The following is a 13578-nucleotide window of genomic DNA, read 5'->3' on the forward strand; positions in this document are numbered from 1 at the left end:
TCAAATAGAAAAGAAAATATCTACTCGTTTCTCTCTCTTTTGACGATTTTATTTTAAGACTCGAAATGTCAAAGCCTCCACCTAAACCTGCGAAGCCAGGTAAGTGTTAAATAAGTATGATATTGTTGTGGTCTTTCCTCTCAGCTGTCCAATACAGAAACAGGAGTGTTTCACGTAGCTGCCACCAGGTCTGAAAGTTCCTGTTGCTCGTTACCCGTGCTGTACACGAGAGGGGCTACTTTGAAACGACGTTTGCTGCTGCAGACATCAAAATGAGATTTATTACGCTAATTTTGCCATTACAAACCTGCACAGATCGAATGTATTTATGTAATGGTTTACTTTAAGTGTTTAGGCTTCCCCGTTTCCTCATGACTATCTGGCCGTGCTGCTGTGAGCTGCACAATCATGTTCTGTGTTTGGGTGGGTGGGGTACAGTGAACGAGCCGTAGCCAGGATTTATAATTAATATCGTTAATCTAGTTTGAGAAAACTGAAGGATCCAAAGCTGCGAAGTACTAAAAACCAGTGATTTGACGTGCCGTCGCGCCGTTTGACATTTGCGTACATTCAAATATTGGCCGCGAATAAAAGTGTACAAATGCATTTCCTTGCTGTTCGTGTTTCTGTTTTCTTCGCCCTAGTCCATATTCAATATTGAATCGGAATTCATTTATTTCATAAGGTATTTAAATAATGAGATTTGACAAAGATGGTTCTAGCAACGTTTTCTCACATGTAGTGTATCTGATAAACTGCGTCGTGTCTTTTTTCTTCTCTGACTGAGGTTAAAAGCAGGAAGGCGTCTGGCAAAGGCGTAAATAAAAACCACTGAATGAACAACATTTCGTATTGTATTATTTCTGTTTTTATGGTCGTGATGGTCAGATTAATCTAATTTTGAATACTTCATCATTTGTCCATACACATTAATATACTGGTAACAAATGTGCCGGTTTAGTTTGCAGTGTGTGAAGACTGCTCTGGGTTCCTTCTAATCTGTCACCGCTTTCTAAAACAGTATTTAAGATTTTAAGATGTGTCTCTACAGGTCATAAAATATATGTGTGTAAGTTATACATAGAAGTTTTCAGTCTCCCTCCTCGCTTAGCAATTATATCTGCTTGTTAGTTTCTTTTTTGCACCATTATTTCAACTTCCCCCAGCTCTTAAGGTGCTGCTGCTTTAGAAAACCTGCAGAAAAACCAGCCTTCTGGGACCAGGACTGGGCCGCCCTGCTCTTAAGCAGTGTGCCAGTAGTTGTACCCTAATGCACAGTTATTTTTAAAATGCCACAGTAATGTCTCAAAAGGCATACTGTTTGCTCAGGATATCCACGTTTCCATACTTCCTTTTTTTCTTCTTAGTGGTGTGATGTGAGAAGAAATACTTAATCTATGCATGCATACCTTCAGGGATGCAGCACAATACAAGTCAGTGCTTGCTGGATTACCTAGGCTCAGAATCATTCAGTGATTGAGTCCAACCTTAAAATTCTTCTTCAGGTTTATGACTACACAAAGAAACCAGTTTTACTTCTCCCATGCCCCTGTTGTGATGCACAGGCTATTCTATGTGATGGAAACTTTAACACAGGAAGGAGCTTCCTGTAAATATCTTGAAATACCTTTCCAACACAGTAAATATTAAATATATATTGTTTCTGGGTACGTGATCTATATATGTGCTTGCTATTGCTCTCCATGGCTTTGCTAGCGCTTCTCTTTAATGGGCTATATTAAATCTGTAAGCAAGGTTTTATGATTGGATTTCATTGCATTATCAATGACAGGAATCTCTGTTTTAACTGCCTTGTGAGTGTTTTTCTATCTGATCATGATCAAACTGTTGCATAATGCACCAAAATCACTGCAAGACATGTAAAGAGTAACCCTTTTGTGTCTGCTTTGCTGACTCTACTCTGTGTAGCTCTTTTGTTGGAAATGGGAAGTGAAAATTTCAGAACCTTCCACGATTTCCTAATTCAGCATATCTGCAGATAAACAGAAATCTGTATAAAGAAAATGGACTGCTGCTTTATAATCATCCTAAAATATGATTATATGATAATCCTAAAATTATGGAGAGCAAGCTGGGGTATGCGAAAAGACAAATTCCTAATGCAAGAAATTGTAAAGGGTTAATAAAGTGATGTTATTATTATTATTATTATTATTATTATTATTATTAATAATAATAATAATAATAATAATAATAATAATAATATATTTTTTGTAAAGTTCTTAATGCATAATGTGTTTAGTGGGATGAAATATCTGATTTTATCCATGTGTATGTAAGTTTTGATTAAAGCTGGTAGAATTAATCAATGTTATGAAATGTAAAAAAGAGCATACCACTGCATGTAGAGCTTTAAAATGTTGTTCATTGTCACCAACTCATGATTAAAATAGTGATTTATGCCTGCAGGAACGTGAACGATTTAGTTATAATATGTGGAGAGTTATCAATTCACATTTGACACTAGCAAGGATGCTTTGTGCCCAGAAAAACTTTTCCTGCTTAAAATCATGTATAAAAATATTGGTGCATCATGTTAGATAAAGTATCAAATGATACAAAACATGTATAGATGAAGAGATTTCTGCAGTACTTAATTTTTAAAAAGATGCAGTTAAGAATCATAGAGTGTTATAGTATTTGAAATAAAACGTTAAGACACTAATGCCTGCCAAATAACTACAAGCAAAGACATGTGGAGGCAATACAATTTTGTTTTATTTTTTCAATTTAGATTTAGGCTATACATTTTCTCAGCACGAAATAAAAAATAATGCATGCTAAATATAATTTGTATAATTGTATTTTTGATTTCTCATAAGCACACAAATTATATTGTGACCTACCTTGCATCAAGTTTTAACCTGACTTTAAAAGGTTGGTTTGTTGGAATTAAATGTCATTGAACTTAAACATTTAACTAAGGTTCTGTTTAATTACTCAGTATTATATGCTAAATACATTTTAGGCCTGCACAGTGTGCTCTTTTGTAACAGATTGAGTTCATTGTGTTTTGTTTCACTTGATTAAAAAAATAAATGACTTAAGTGTTTCAAACATGTTTGTGTAAGAGATGTCATCCACTTCTGCATTTGACAAAACTGATACTGTAAAAGGTATTATTGTAAAAGGAGGTAAATACCTCTCTTTATTTCCAAGATTTGTCAGAATCTCCAGGATTCAGACAATATTATTTACAAATCCATCAAAATCAGGAGATGAATGCTTTATTGTGCACTAAGGAGGATCAGTTATCATTACATTCGCTAAAAATATTTTCTTGTTATTGTTATTGATGAAAACAACTAGAAAATAAGTAACTAGTAAGAAGCTGCAAATCAACATTTTGCCTGGTTTGGTTTAAGGACAAGTCAAACGCCAAATGGTCACCTTTGATGTTTTTTTAAAAGCATCAGCTTACACCTATGCTTTTAAAATGAATCACAATATGTGGGCATTTCAATCATCAACACTTTCACTATTTACAGTGCAGGACAAATGTTTTCAAAGCATAGTTGCAGTCCTAAGTGAAAAATACACTACAACATTTTAATCTGTTTCCGGACTAATTGAATGGAAAACATCTCCAGAATACTACAAGCTAGTTTGAACCATACAGAAAAGATCCTTCAAGTAGGGAGCTGCGTCAGCATGCATAGGCTGCAAAGGAACAAGTAAAGGTTAATTCTATACAGAATAGAACAGTTTCGGCTGTCAAAATGTTGAGTTTCTTTTCTTCTCTTTTCAACATGGAATAAACTTCATACAGAAAGATGTCGTGTAGGAATGTTTAAAATATTCAAAGCAGTTATTAAAGTAAAACATTACAATGTCTAAAGTGAAGCCGTAGTGCTTAAACAATGAAATTGTTTTATGTTACTGTGTGTATAGTACTTAATTGAACCATGTATTTGTTTGGAAATAAATCTGTTTTAATTAGTTCTTAAATTTGCTTTCAGTCTTTAAGTCTTAACTGCAGTTTACTTTGTTCGTTTTTTGGGCTGGACTGCCATCAACATTTTCTCTCATTTGGTTAAAGACAAGTCAGATGTCATACAGTCAGCTTGGTTGGTTAGAGTAACATGTACGCCACTATATTTATAAAATGTAGGAGTTTAATTGTGCTTGATACATCACTTTTCTTCTACATAGTAAATGATTAGGTGTACTTTCTCTTTATTCCTTTAATGGAAAATATTTCTAACAGTGTAAGAAGAGCATGTTGGAAACAAAGGTTCCTCAGTTTCATTATTACTTTTTTTTGGCATTTTAAGGTTAAGATTTCTGGTTGTACAAAAATATTAAACAGACCGGTATTTTTCAAGGGAAGTGGAAAAAATAGTATTTTTTAACTCTCTCCCTCTTCGATGTAGGTTTATAGATCCCTATAACAGAAAAGGGCTGGACTTTTAACACATGAAAAGTGTCAATAGCAGTAGAAAAGAATGAATTTTAAGATGTTTTGAAATAGAAATTTGACAATGTATGTTTTCTATGATGGAGCTCAGTATTTATTTTGAGAAAACACTTGTGTGAACTGTATCTCCCCAAATACTGGGTCTTTCTATTCTGAATAATATTTACAGTAAAACAAATCCATCAAAAGTTCATTCATGCTGCAGTTTGCGCTTTGTGTAAACTCCATTGTTGTGGAGACCTTAGAGAACCTCCTCACAACTGTATATAGAAAGTTTTGTTTAAAGTGGCAGCTCTGCCAGAGAATGAAAATGAGGTTGATGTTCAGTTGTAAGTTGTGGTTTTCAGAGTACAGATGAAAAGGGTTATTTCCACAAGAGCTCATCACTGAGGCGACGATGGTTTAAAATAAAACTTCTTACTACTGCAAGATTCTTTCCCTCATGGTATCTGAAATATGGAAGAGTAATATGTAAACGCAAAATGTCATTGGGATTACAATTTATATTTGATGTGAGGTATAAGAGAATTCTGGAAATATGTATGGATAGCAGAGGGTATATTTAAGGTAAGCACACAGTGCGCGACTGAGTCTTTTTTTAAACTCTTAATTTTATTGGCAGGGTTAATCATCATATTTGCTTGCTGTGGGTGTCTTTTTTTTGTATTGTGTGATATTAATGTGCTATAAAAGAAACCACTCTATGAGTGTTTGAAATTATGGTACCTCTAAAATGATGAACAGCATGCCTATATAAAAACTCTTACGAAATGTAAGTATGATTTCTACTCATGGACCAATGCAAATAGTAACAGACAAATATGTTTTCACTAACAGACAAAGAGCTCTCTTTGGACTACTGGAACCCATATATTTCATCCTTTTTCTGACCATAATTAAAGCTTTCATTTTGTACAATGTTCAAGCGTGAGATATAAAATGCAGAGGCACAGTGTCATGGCTTTTAACACTGCTCCCTCACAGCTCTTGAATACTGGGTTTGATTCTGGACCAGGGCACCTTCTGTGTGGAGGTTGCATGTTGTTCCTGTGGCAGTGTGGGTCTGTGCCAGGTAGCCCAGTTTCCTTCCCACAGTCCAAAGACATGCTGTGTAGGTGATTTGACATCTGTAAATTGTCCCACTTGTGTGGAATTCTGTTCCAGGGTATATTATGTCATGACCCAAGTGTCTGCCAGGTAAGGCTCTGGCTCAGCACGATCATGTATTGGACTATGTATTTTTGTAAAAGGAATGGATGGAAGATAATGATTATTCCTACTTTTCAGGACAGGTGAAAGTCTTCAGAGCTCTGTTCACATTTGATCCAAGAACTGTAAGTATATGGCACACCTTTTTTTGTTTTAAAAAGTTCAAACTGGATTAAATGAAAAATGTCTGAAGTATTTTAATGATGAAAGAGCATTTTTATCTTGTTATTAGGGCATGAATTTAATTAAATCAATTTGGCCTGTCAGTTGCAGATTTACAAACCAATACAGAACTGGACTTGTTTCCCTCAGTACGTTTCAGCACAGTGGAAAAGATATTACTGTTCTCATTTAGTATATGGGTGAGTGTTTCAATCTAATCTGGGCCTAAATCACAGAACAACAAAGAGGTAGTGCCCTGTGACCTGTGTCCTGTGTCTTAATTTATAAAACCTTCAGTAACCATGCAGATGTTGCAGACTAATGACTTTTGTTGCCCTTAATCTAATTAATGAGACAACAGAATTCTCTGTTTAGGTAGAGGAGTAATATAATATCTATTACTAGTTTCTTATTTACTAATTACATATTACTTATTACATTGCCTGTCAGTAGTTTGCTCAGGAGGAGTAAAGTCTTCTGATGGAGAGTTTACAATCCCTGAATAGATACTGAATAGTAGGTGATGGGATCTTCACTTAAGCAAGTCTGGTTTCCTTCTTAGTTACAGGCATTTATGGTAGAGCTCCCTCCCTCTCCTCTCTCTGTGTGTGCACCTGTTTACTAAAGTACACTGGGTGAGGTTTGCTTTAAAAGCAGTATGATGTTTACTGTTTGAGGATCCAAAGCAGTGTTTGTTGCCAAACACTGTACTCTGCAGGCTATTTCACCTCAACCATTTTAGGAAATAAGTCTGATTGTTTTCCTCTTTTTACAAAATTAAAGCAATTGACACTGGCAGGGAGAGTGAAACACTTTAGATGTATGATACACAGACCTCAACGGCGATAAGCGCTTCTTATCCTGGAGCGGTGTGCCGGCGTGTAGCCGTCTGGGAAGGCGTCTGTTCTCTGGTATATGAGAAAATCTAATACGAACGAGAAGAATAATCCTAATTCTAAGGGCGAACCCAGTCTGCGGACGCGTGGGGATCTTAAATAGCCCGATTAGCCTCCGGTGTGGAAGCTGCACATTCCCATGCGCTGCAGAGTAGAGAGTGCAGTGGGAGGGGTGCTCCACTGTCACTCTTCAACTTAAACTTAATAAAGTGGATGTCAGATGGACATTAACAATAAGCTGAGAAAAGTATCACAAAATATCACAAAGCTTGACATTTGTCCGATATGTACTGCTTGGACAAAACCATTATAATCTCCAGTCACACACCAAGTTCTCTATGTTAGTAGCTATGTTAGTAATCGATAACATAGAAATTAACGTAATTGAAGAAAATAATCAATATGCAGGGTTTCCTTGCACCTGAATCAACAGGTCACGGACCAGTACTGTGTCCCTTAATTGCTTGGAACGTTAGTCAAAAACATCATTTCTAAAGAATAATGAAGAACTAAATAATACCACTTAATTTTCAAAATGAAATAGAAATTATTGCCTCAATGAGCATGAAATAATAAACAGTGTCTCTAGCAAAGGGAACACAATGATGGTTTGAGGCATACAGAAAACAGCAAATGGCTATGTATTTCAAGCACAAGGCTGTAGCCAACGGGGTAGCCAACATTTCTGACCAGTCCTATGTAATCCAATATAATTGATTATTGAATCCTGAATAAACAGTTCTTGGGGTCAAATAAAATCTGTTCAGGATAATATTGTTTATTTCCAATAATAAGATTAGCTATTAGCTATAGTACAACTAACTGTTGGGGGGGTTTGGCCTGTGGGAAACCCTGAAATCTGAAAAAACCTAGGATGACATGATTAAAATAAGGATATTCAGAGAATATCTGCTAAGTCAAGCTAACTCTTTCTACTGCATCAGTGTTCCAAAAGCATCTTCCTTTTAAACTGTAAATTCTGAGAAATTTAAACGCACTATTGAGCTCTGTTGCGTGATGGAAATAGTTCAGTTTTAGTTATCTGTCAAAGATTAGAATTAGTGACTGTCAGGGACAGTGTGAATGTCTTGGGTGTATGGGATTATATGAAAATAATGTAATCTTTTGTGTTTTCATTTCCAGCCAGATGAGCTCTATTTTGAAGAAGGAGATATTTTGTACATTTCAGACACGGTGAGCTCTGTTCCTCCTCTGTTCAGTGTGATAATGAAACATTGTCTGAGCTACCATGCAACATAAATACTGTACTTACTAAGTTTTTTTTTCATCCTCAGAGTGATACTAACTGGTGGAAGGGGACCTGCAGGGGCAGGACGGGGCTGATTCCCAGCAACTATGGTAAGTACTGTGGGCATTAGAGTCTGCGGTACAAAGGACATGAACCGCTCCAGATCTGTTACAAGAAAGACATATTTTACACAATTCTATGCTAGCTAATCCTGATTGTTTTGCCTGTATCTTCCATGATAAATAATATCTACAATTTCCTTTGTAGTTGCTGAGCAGGCAGAATCAATAGACAATCCAATGCACGAGGCTGCTAAAAGAGGTGGGGAAGATAACAAATTGCCTTTTTTTAAAAAATAATTCTGACTATCTAGTGAATCTTTAATCACAGAATGTAGTTTTGTGTTACTGTGCAGAACATAGTTTGGTACCCCGTAAGAAGAAGAGAGATTTGACAAATTGTTAAATATGTTTTGCTACTGTGATTTTTTGCTTTTAATGCAATTTTATTTGAGACAAGATTGTCAGGTGTGTAGTTCTTTGTTATGTAGGTTTTTAGACTGTTGTTGTGCTGGTTGTTTCATATGAGCTGTCTGAACTGAAACATAAATCATTATAAGCACACACGATGAAGCTGACATTGTCATGTATGAAAAGACATGTTTATTAAATGTACTTGTATTGCAGGCAACTTGAGCTGGCTACGAGAATGTCTGGATAACAAAGTTGGTATAAATGGTCTTGACAAAGCTGGCAATACTGCCCTCTACTGGGGATGTCATGGAGGACACAAAGGTATTTTGGGAATAATTACTATTCAGTTGCTGTAAACAATGCAATTTAATGTAATAAAATATGCTTATCTTCTTAAAAACCTAATTAAAGGGTGTTTCTTAGAGCAGTTTGTAGTTTGTGTTGTTTCTTTGCTATCCAGTTTTTACCAAGAGCCCTGGATCTAATTTTAAAACCTAATCTGTATGAACTTTTTTCTGTTTGCAGTCTATTTCTAAGCTTTCTGTTTCATTACTGGAAAAAAAAAGGTTTGCCTTCTTACAGTGCATGTACTTTGTCCATTGTTACTTTTGTTGCATGTGGACACATTCATTGTTTTGTACATTTTGTGTAGCATTACATGTCTAGCTGTTCTAACATGTAGATGGGTTGTGGTTCAAACTGTTAGCTACAAAGACTGTTTTAATGCTCATGTACAAAGTTCAGTAACATTCATAATTTTCACCTGTGCCAAAGATGTTTAATAATCTTAGCACAGTGTCTGCATTTGTCTGAGTTTGTGCTATACTGGAAAGACTTCTCCTGTTTTTGAGTCTTCTGTAAAGTTTCAGAAAGTTTATTTTCAGGGTTAGTATTGCTTTTCTTTATAGTGAGTCTTATTATTTTGTATATGAAGGGGAATTCTTTTTAAAACTAAAAAATATGCCTGGGGTAGAAATAACTGCTGTACACCAGCTCACTGTTGTCTTCTGCACATTATTTATAACAGTGGTCAGCTGTTACTGACTTTGCCTGATTGACCTCTCTTCTAAAGCAGAAGTCGTAGACTGTTAAAGGTTGTGTGTTAAAATTCACCAAAATGATGTGTTCAAAACAACAGCTTGTTGCACAACTAAAACAACACATCAGAATATGATTTAGTGCAGTCATATTACTTCCAAACATCATTATTTTATTCTTATATGTTGTAATATAAATTTAAAGCTTTGTACCTTTGCTTTAACAGATGTTGTGGAGCTCTTGCTTGCACAGCCTAATGTGGAACTTAACCAGCAGGTAAAAAATTAAAGCTAACCGTTTTTAAGTCAAAAGCATGTTTGTATTTGTTTTTTAAAATACAAATACAATACTTAAATACATGATCGATTTTTCTTTCTAACAGAATAAACTTGGAGACACCTCTCTGCACGCCGCAGCTTGGAAGGGATACTCAGACATTGTGGAGATGCTGCTGAACAGAAGTAATAATTGCTTTAAAATATAGAAATATATAAAGTCCACATTGATTGTGTCCTACAATGATTTGTAGTTGCAGAAAGAGTACAACGTAATTTTTCAAATTTCTGTAATGTTCATTAAAAATGTTTCTCGTGTTTCTATGATAACCTTCATATGAACAATTATTGGTTTCTTCAGACTTTACTGCAAAAATAGATTTATTTCACCATTCCTTGCTTTATAGAGTTTTTTTATGTGGAAGGACAGATCAAATGCAAATGGAAAGACAACTGCTATAATATCTATCCACAGTTAAATGTAACAGTCCTTAAATGTACGTGCTAAATATAAATAGTTCAATTTGAAAATACTAATATTGTAGATTACAGCCGACATCAATCTTAAATATAAAAACCCTTATTGATGCATTATGAGTTACTGTCTGCATTGAAAATGTTACCGGTATGTCCTTTATTTTAGATGCAAGAACGGATATTTTAAACAATGAGAAGAAACTGGCCTTGGATATGGCAACAAATGCACAGTGTGCATCACTGCTGAAAAAGAAACAAGTAACCAGTAAGTGCAGTGTTTTAAACATCTAACTGACATTTGTTTCATGTAAGATTTTGAACTTCTTTATTTTACACTGAAATGTCCTTTTATTAAGAGCTGTATCTCTGCTTTTGATGGATCCCAGAATGTCATGCCATTTGCCAAACTGCTTTATATCATACGGTGTTGCGGGAAGCCAGAGCCTACCCGTCAAGCAACGAGCACAAGGCAGGGTACAACTTGGACGGACGCCAGTCCATCGCAGGGCAAGAGTCCCCAGTCATACATGGGGACAATTTGGAGGCCACGGTAAAGGCCAAGGGGGGAAATTTGGCCGGGATAACTCCCTACTCTTATTGAGAAATGCCCAGAGATCTTTAATGACCACAAAGAGTCAAGACCTCGGTTTAACGTCTTATGCGAAAGACGAAGCCCACTACAGTATAGTGTCCCCACCACTATACCAGGGCATTAGGAACCACACAGACCCTAGGATGCGAATCCCCCGCTGGTCCCACTAACACCACTTCCAGCAGCAACCATAGCTTCCCAGGAGGTCTCCCATCCAGGTACCGACCAGGCTCAACCCTGCTGAGCTTCAGTGGGTAGCCAGTTGAGAGCTGCAGGGTGATATGGCTGCTGGCTCAAATCCCAGAATGCTTTTGTGCAATTGAATGTTCTTGCTTGGTGTCATTAAACTAACTTTGTATGTAGTGCATCATTTTAGAGACATGAAGGTGGGTTTACATTTAGAAGTACAGCCTCACATAATTATACTTAACAGAATTCTAGAACGTGCAACTCTGTTGTGTTTAGAAATATGATACAGATTTAAAACAATCTGAAGTCAAGTGGCTTATTAACTTTAAAGTAAATGTTTGTAAACAGTGTTTTATTAATGCCTTTCTTATTCCACTTAAAAATAATTGAAATGTCATAAAATGGTGAGGTAACCATTTCACTGGAGCGGAGTGGTGGCTCTGTGGCTGGAAGGTTGCCGGTTCAAATCCCGCAGCCGGCAGAGAAATCCTACTCCATTGGGCTCCTGAGCAAGGCCCTTAACCCCAACTACTCCAGGGGTGCCATACAATGGCTGACCCCACGCTCTGACCCCAGGCTCTCTCCCTGTCCGTTTGTCTGTGTGTCTCATGGAGAGCAAGCTGGGGTATGCGAATTCCTAAGGCAAAAAATTGTAAAGGGTTAATAAAGTTATGTTAAAGAATATAATACAGTTCTTTGCTTCAGTGACTCACCACCAGATGGTGGTCTTGTGCACTGTTTCAGTTCTTTAATGTTCATTTAAAATGCCAAGACTTTTCTGTGAAAAGAAAAATGTATTTGAAATAAATTCTAAAAAATAAAAATGTTTTTTTCTTATTGTTCTTTGTAGAATTTTGCAAATCAAAAATAATTCTTATATGTAGAACACCCTTGTTTCACGTCATATTGCTAATATGTATGTCTGAGAAGTACATATTTCCCCAAGTGCAGACAAAGCTTTTCAAATATTTGATACCTTCAGGTCATACCATAGAATACTCTTTATATTTCTAAAAGAATGGCATGAGTAATACCATTATCCATAATACCAAATGTTTTTTTTTAATTATGTTGTTCAAAAGTTAATTTTCTGTGTGTAATTTTGTTTTTCATTCCTTTTTAAAAATAGATGTAATCCGGACTCTCAGCAATGCAGAGGAATACCTTGATGATGAAGACTCTGATTGAGTTCCAGCCTTCTTCTTAAACTCTCTTGTATGAAAAGGAAGAAACTAAATTTGGATACACATTTGGATATTTCACACTTTCTTTGCTTCTAGGAAGATTACACATGCTTAAAAGCTTATTGTAAAATTAATTTACTTAAATTAATTAATGAACTTTTTGATCAGCAAGATTTAAATTTTAAATCTTGTTTGCATCATGGTTCAAACAAATAAAGGTTATTGAGTTTGCTGTTCTTTTGAAACTGTTTTAATAACCTGGATCCCTTAAATTTCTTGATTATTGATCATATTAGTGAAGTCAAATTTGTGCAGTCACTTTCCTCTTGACCTCAGTTTGACCACACAATTCAATGTGTTGTTAATGTGACATTAGTAAGAAATTATCCATTTATCATGTTTGTATATATCCTTAAAAATACATTTTGCTGTTTAAGTTTTAGAAATTCCGTACTGCATTAAAACTTTCTGAATGGTTTGAAATTGTATTTAAATCTTGGGCTTCTAAAAATAAATATTTAACTTCATGTATCTGCTTTGTAAGTTTTGTTTTGCTTACAAATACAAATAATGACCAGTTATTAGTTTACAACATCTGTTTGTAATGTTTGAATGCCTTAATGAGTTAACGTCACAGCCCTTTACATTTATTTCAAAATACCAGAAGCATCTTTTTGTTTTACATTTTGTATTACCCTTGCAGAATACATTACCCTAAAAATAATCTCAGTCACTTAACCCGTACTGCAGCGTGTGCAAGGATATACAGTACATGAAGACTGTGTTGTACATGTATCAGAGCTGTAATCAGAATGTCATGAATAACTGGTACCTGTGATATGTTTGCCTTTTTCCATAGATCAAAATAAGTAAGGTTACTTTGAATATGACCCATGAGGCTTGTAACACACTTGCGGCCTGTCGCATGAATGTATGTTTCACCAAATTTAATGTTGGAGGCATTGAAGCTGCTAAGATCCACCTCAGCTGCCTGTCAGAAATGGCACCATACAAGAAAAAGGCACTGATATAGCACATTAGAAAATATACTCCTCAGATTTTGCAGGAGCAAAGATGCACAGACATGGCTACCAAAAGTGTGTATCTAAAATGAAGCCTTTGCTGACTACAGCACATATAAAATGCCAGTTTCCCTGGGCTACTAAAATCCCATGGAAAGTTTTGAAAAAATCCTGATCTCAGCAGTTCAGTTCCAACAGATGTGTACAGGATGTGGAGAGTGGTAAGTGGTGGTTTTTGCACACGATTGTCAAAGATGATGGTGTCTGTGTCACAGTGTGATTTACCATTTGGTGTGCTGGAAAAATGAGCCTTGTTATGTGTTTCATATCAAAGCATTTCAGGATACAGTGCCATCCAGCCAAAAGAACAGTGT

General features: G+C 35.8%; 1 protein-coding gene across 1 annotated transcript; it reads left to right on the top strand.

Annotated features, from left to right (window-relative positions):
• Positions 1-15: 15 nt before the first annotated feature.
• Positions 16-12709, top strand: ostf1 (osteoclast stimulating factor 1). Its single transcript, XM_006626878.3, has 10 exons — positions 16-99; positions 5726-5772; positions 7849-7899; positions 8001-8064; positions 8222-8275; positions 8641-8748; positions 9692-9741; positions 9848-9926; positions 10384-10482; positions 12128-12709. The coding sequence occupies exons 1-10, from the start codon at positions 66-68 to the stop codon at positions 12184-12186; spliced, it is 645 nt and encodes a 214-aa protein (XP_006626941.1). The 5' UTR covers positions 16-65; the 3' UTR covers positions 12187-12709.
• Positions 12710-13578: the final 869 nt, after the last annotated feature.

Source organism: Lepisosteus oculatus, chromosome 3, assembly GCF_040954835.1.
Source record: "Lepisosteus oculatus isolate fLepOcu1 chromosome 3, fLepOcu1.hap2, whole genome shotgun sequence".
Lineage (NCBI taxonomy): Eukaryota > Metazoa > Chordata > Actinopteri > Semionotiformes > Lepisosteidae > Lepisosteus > Lepisosteus oculatus.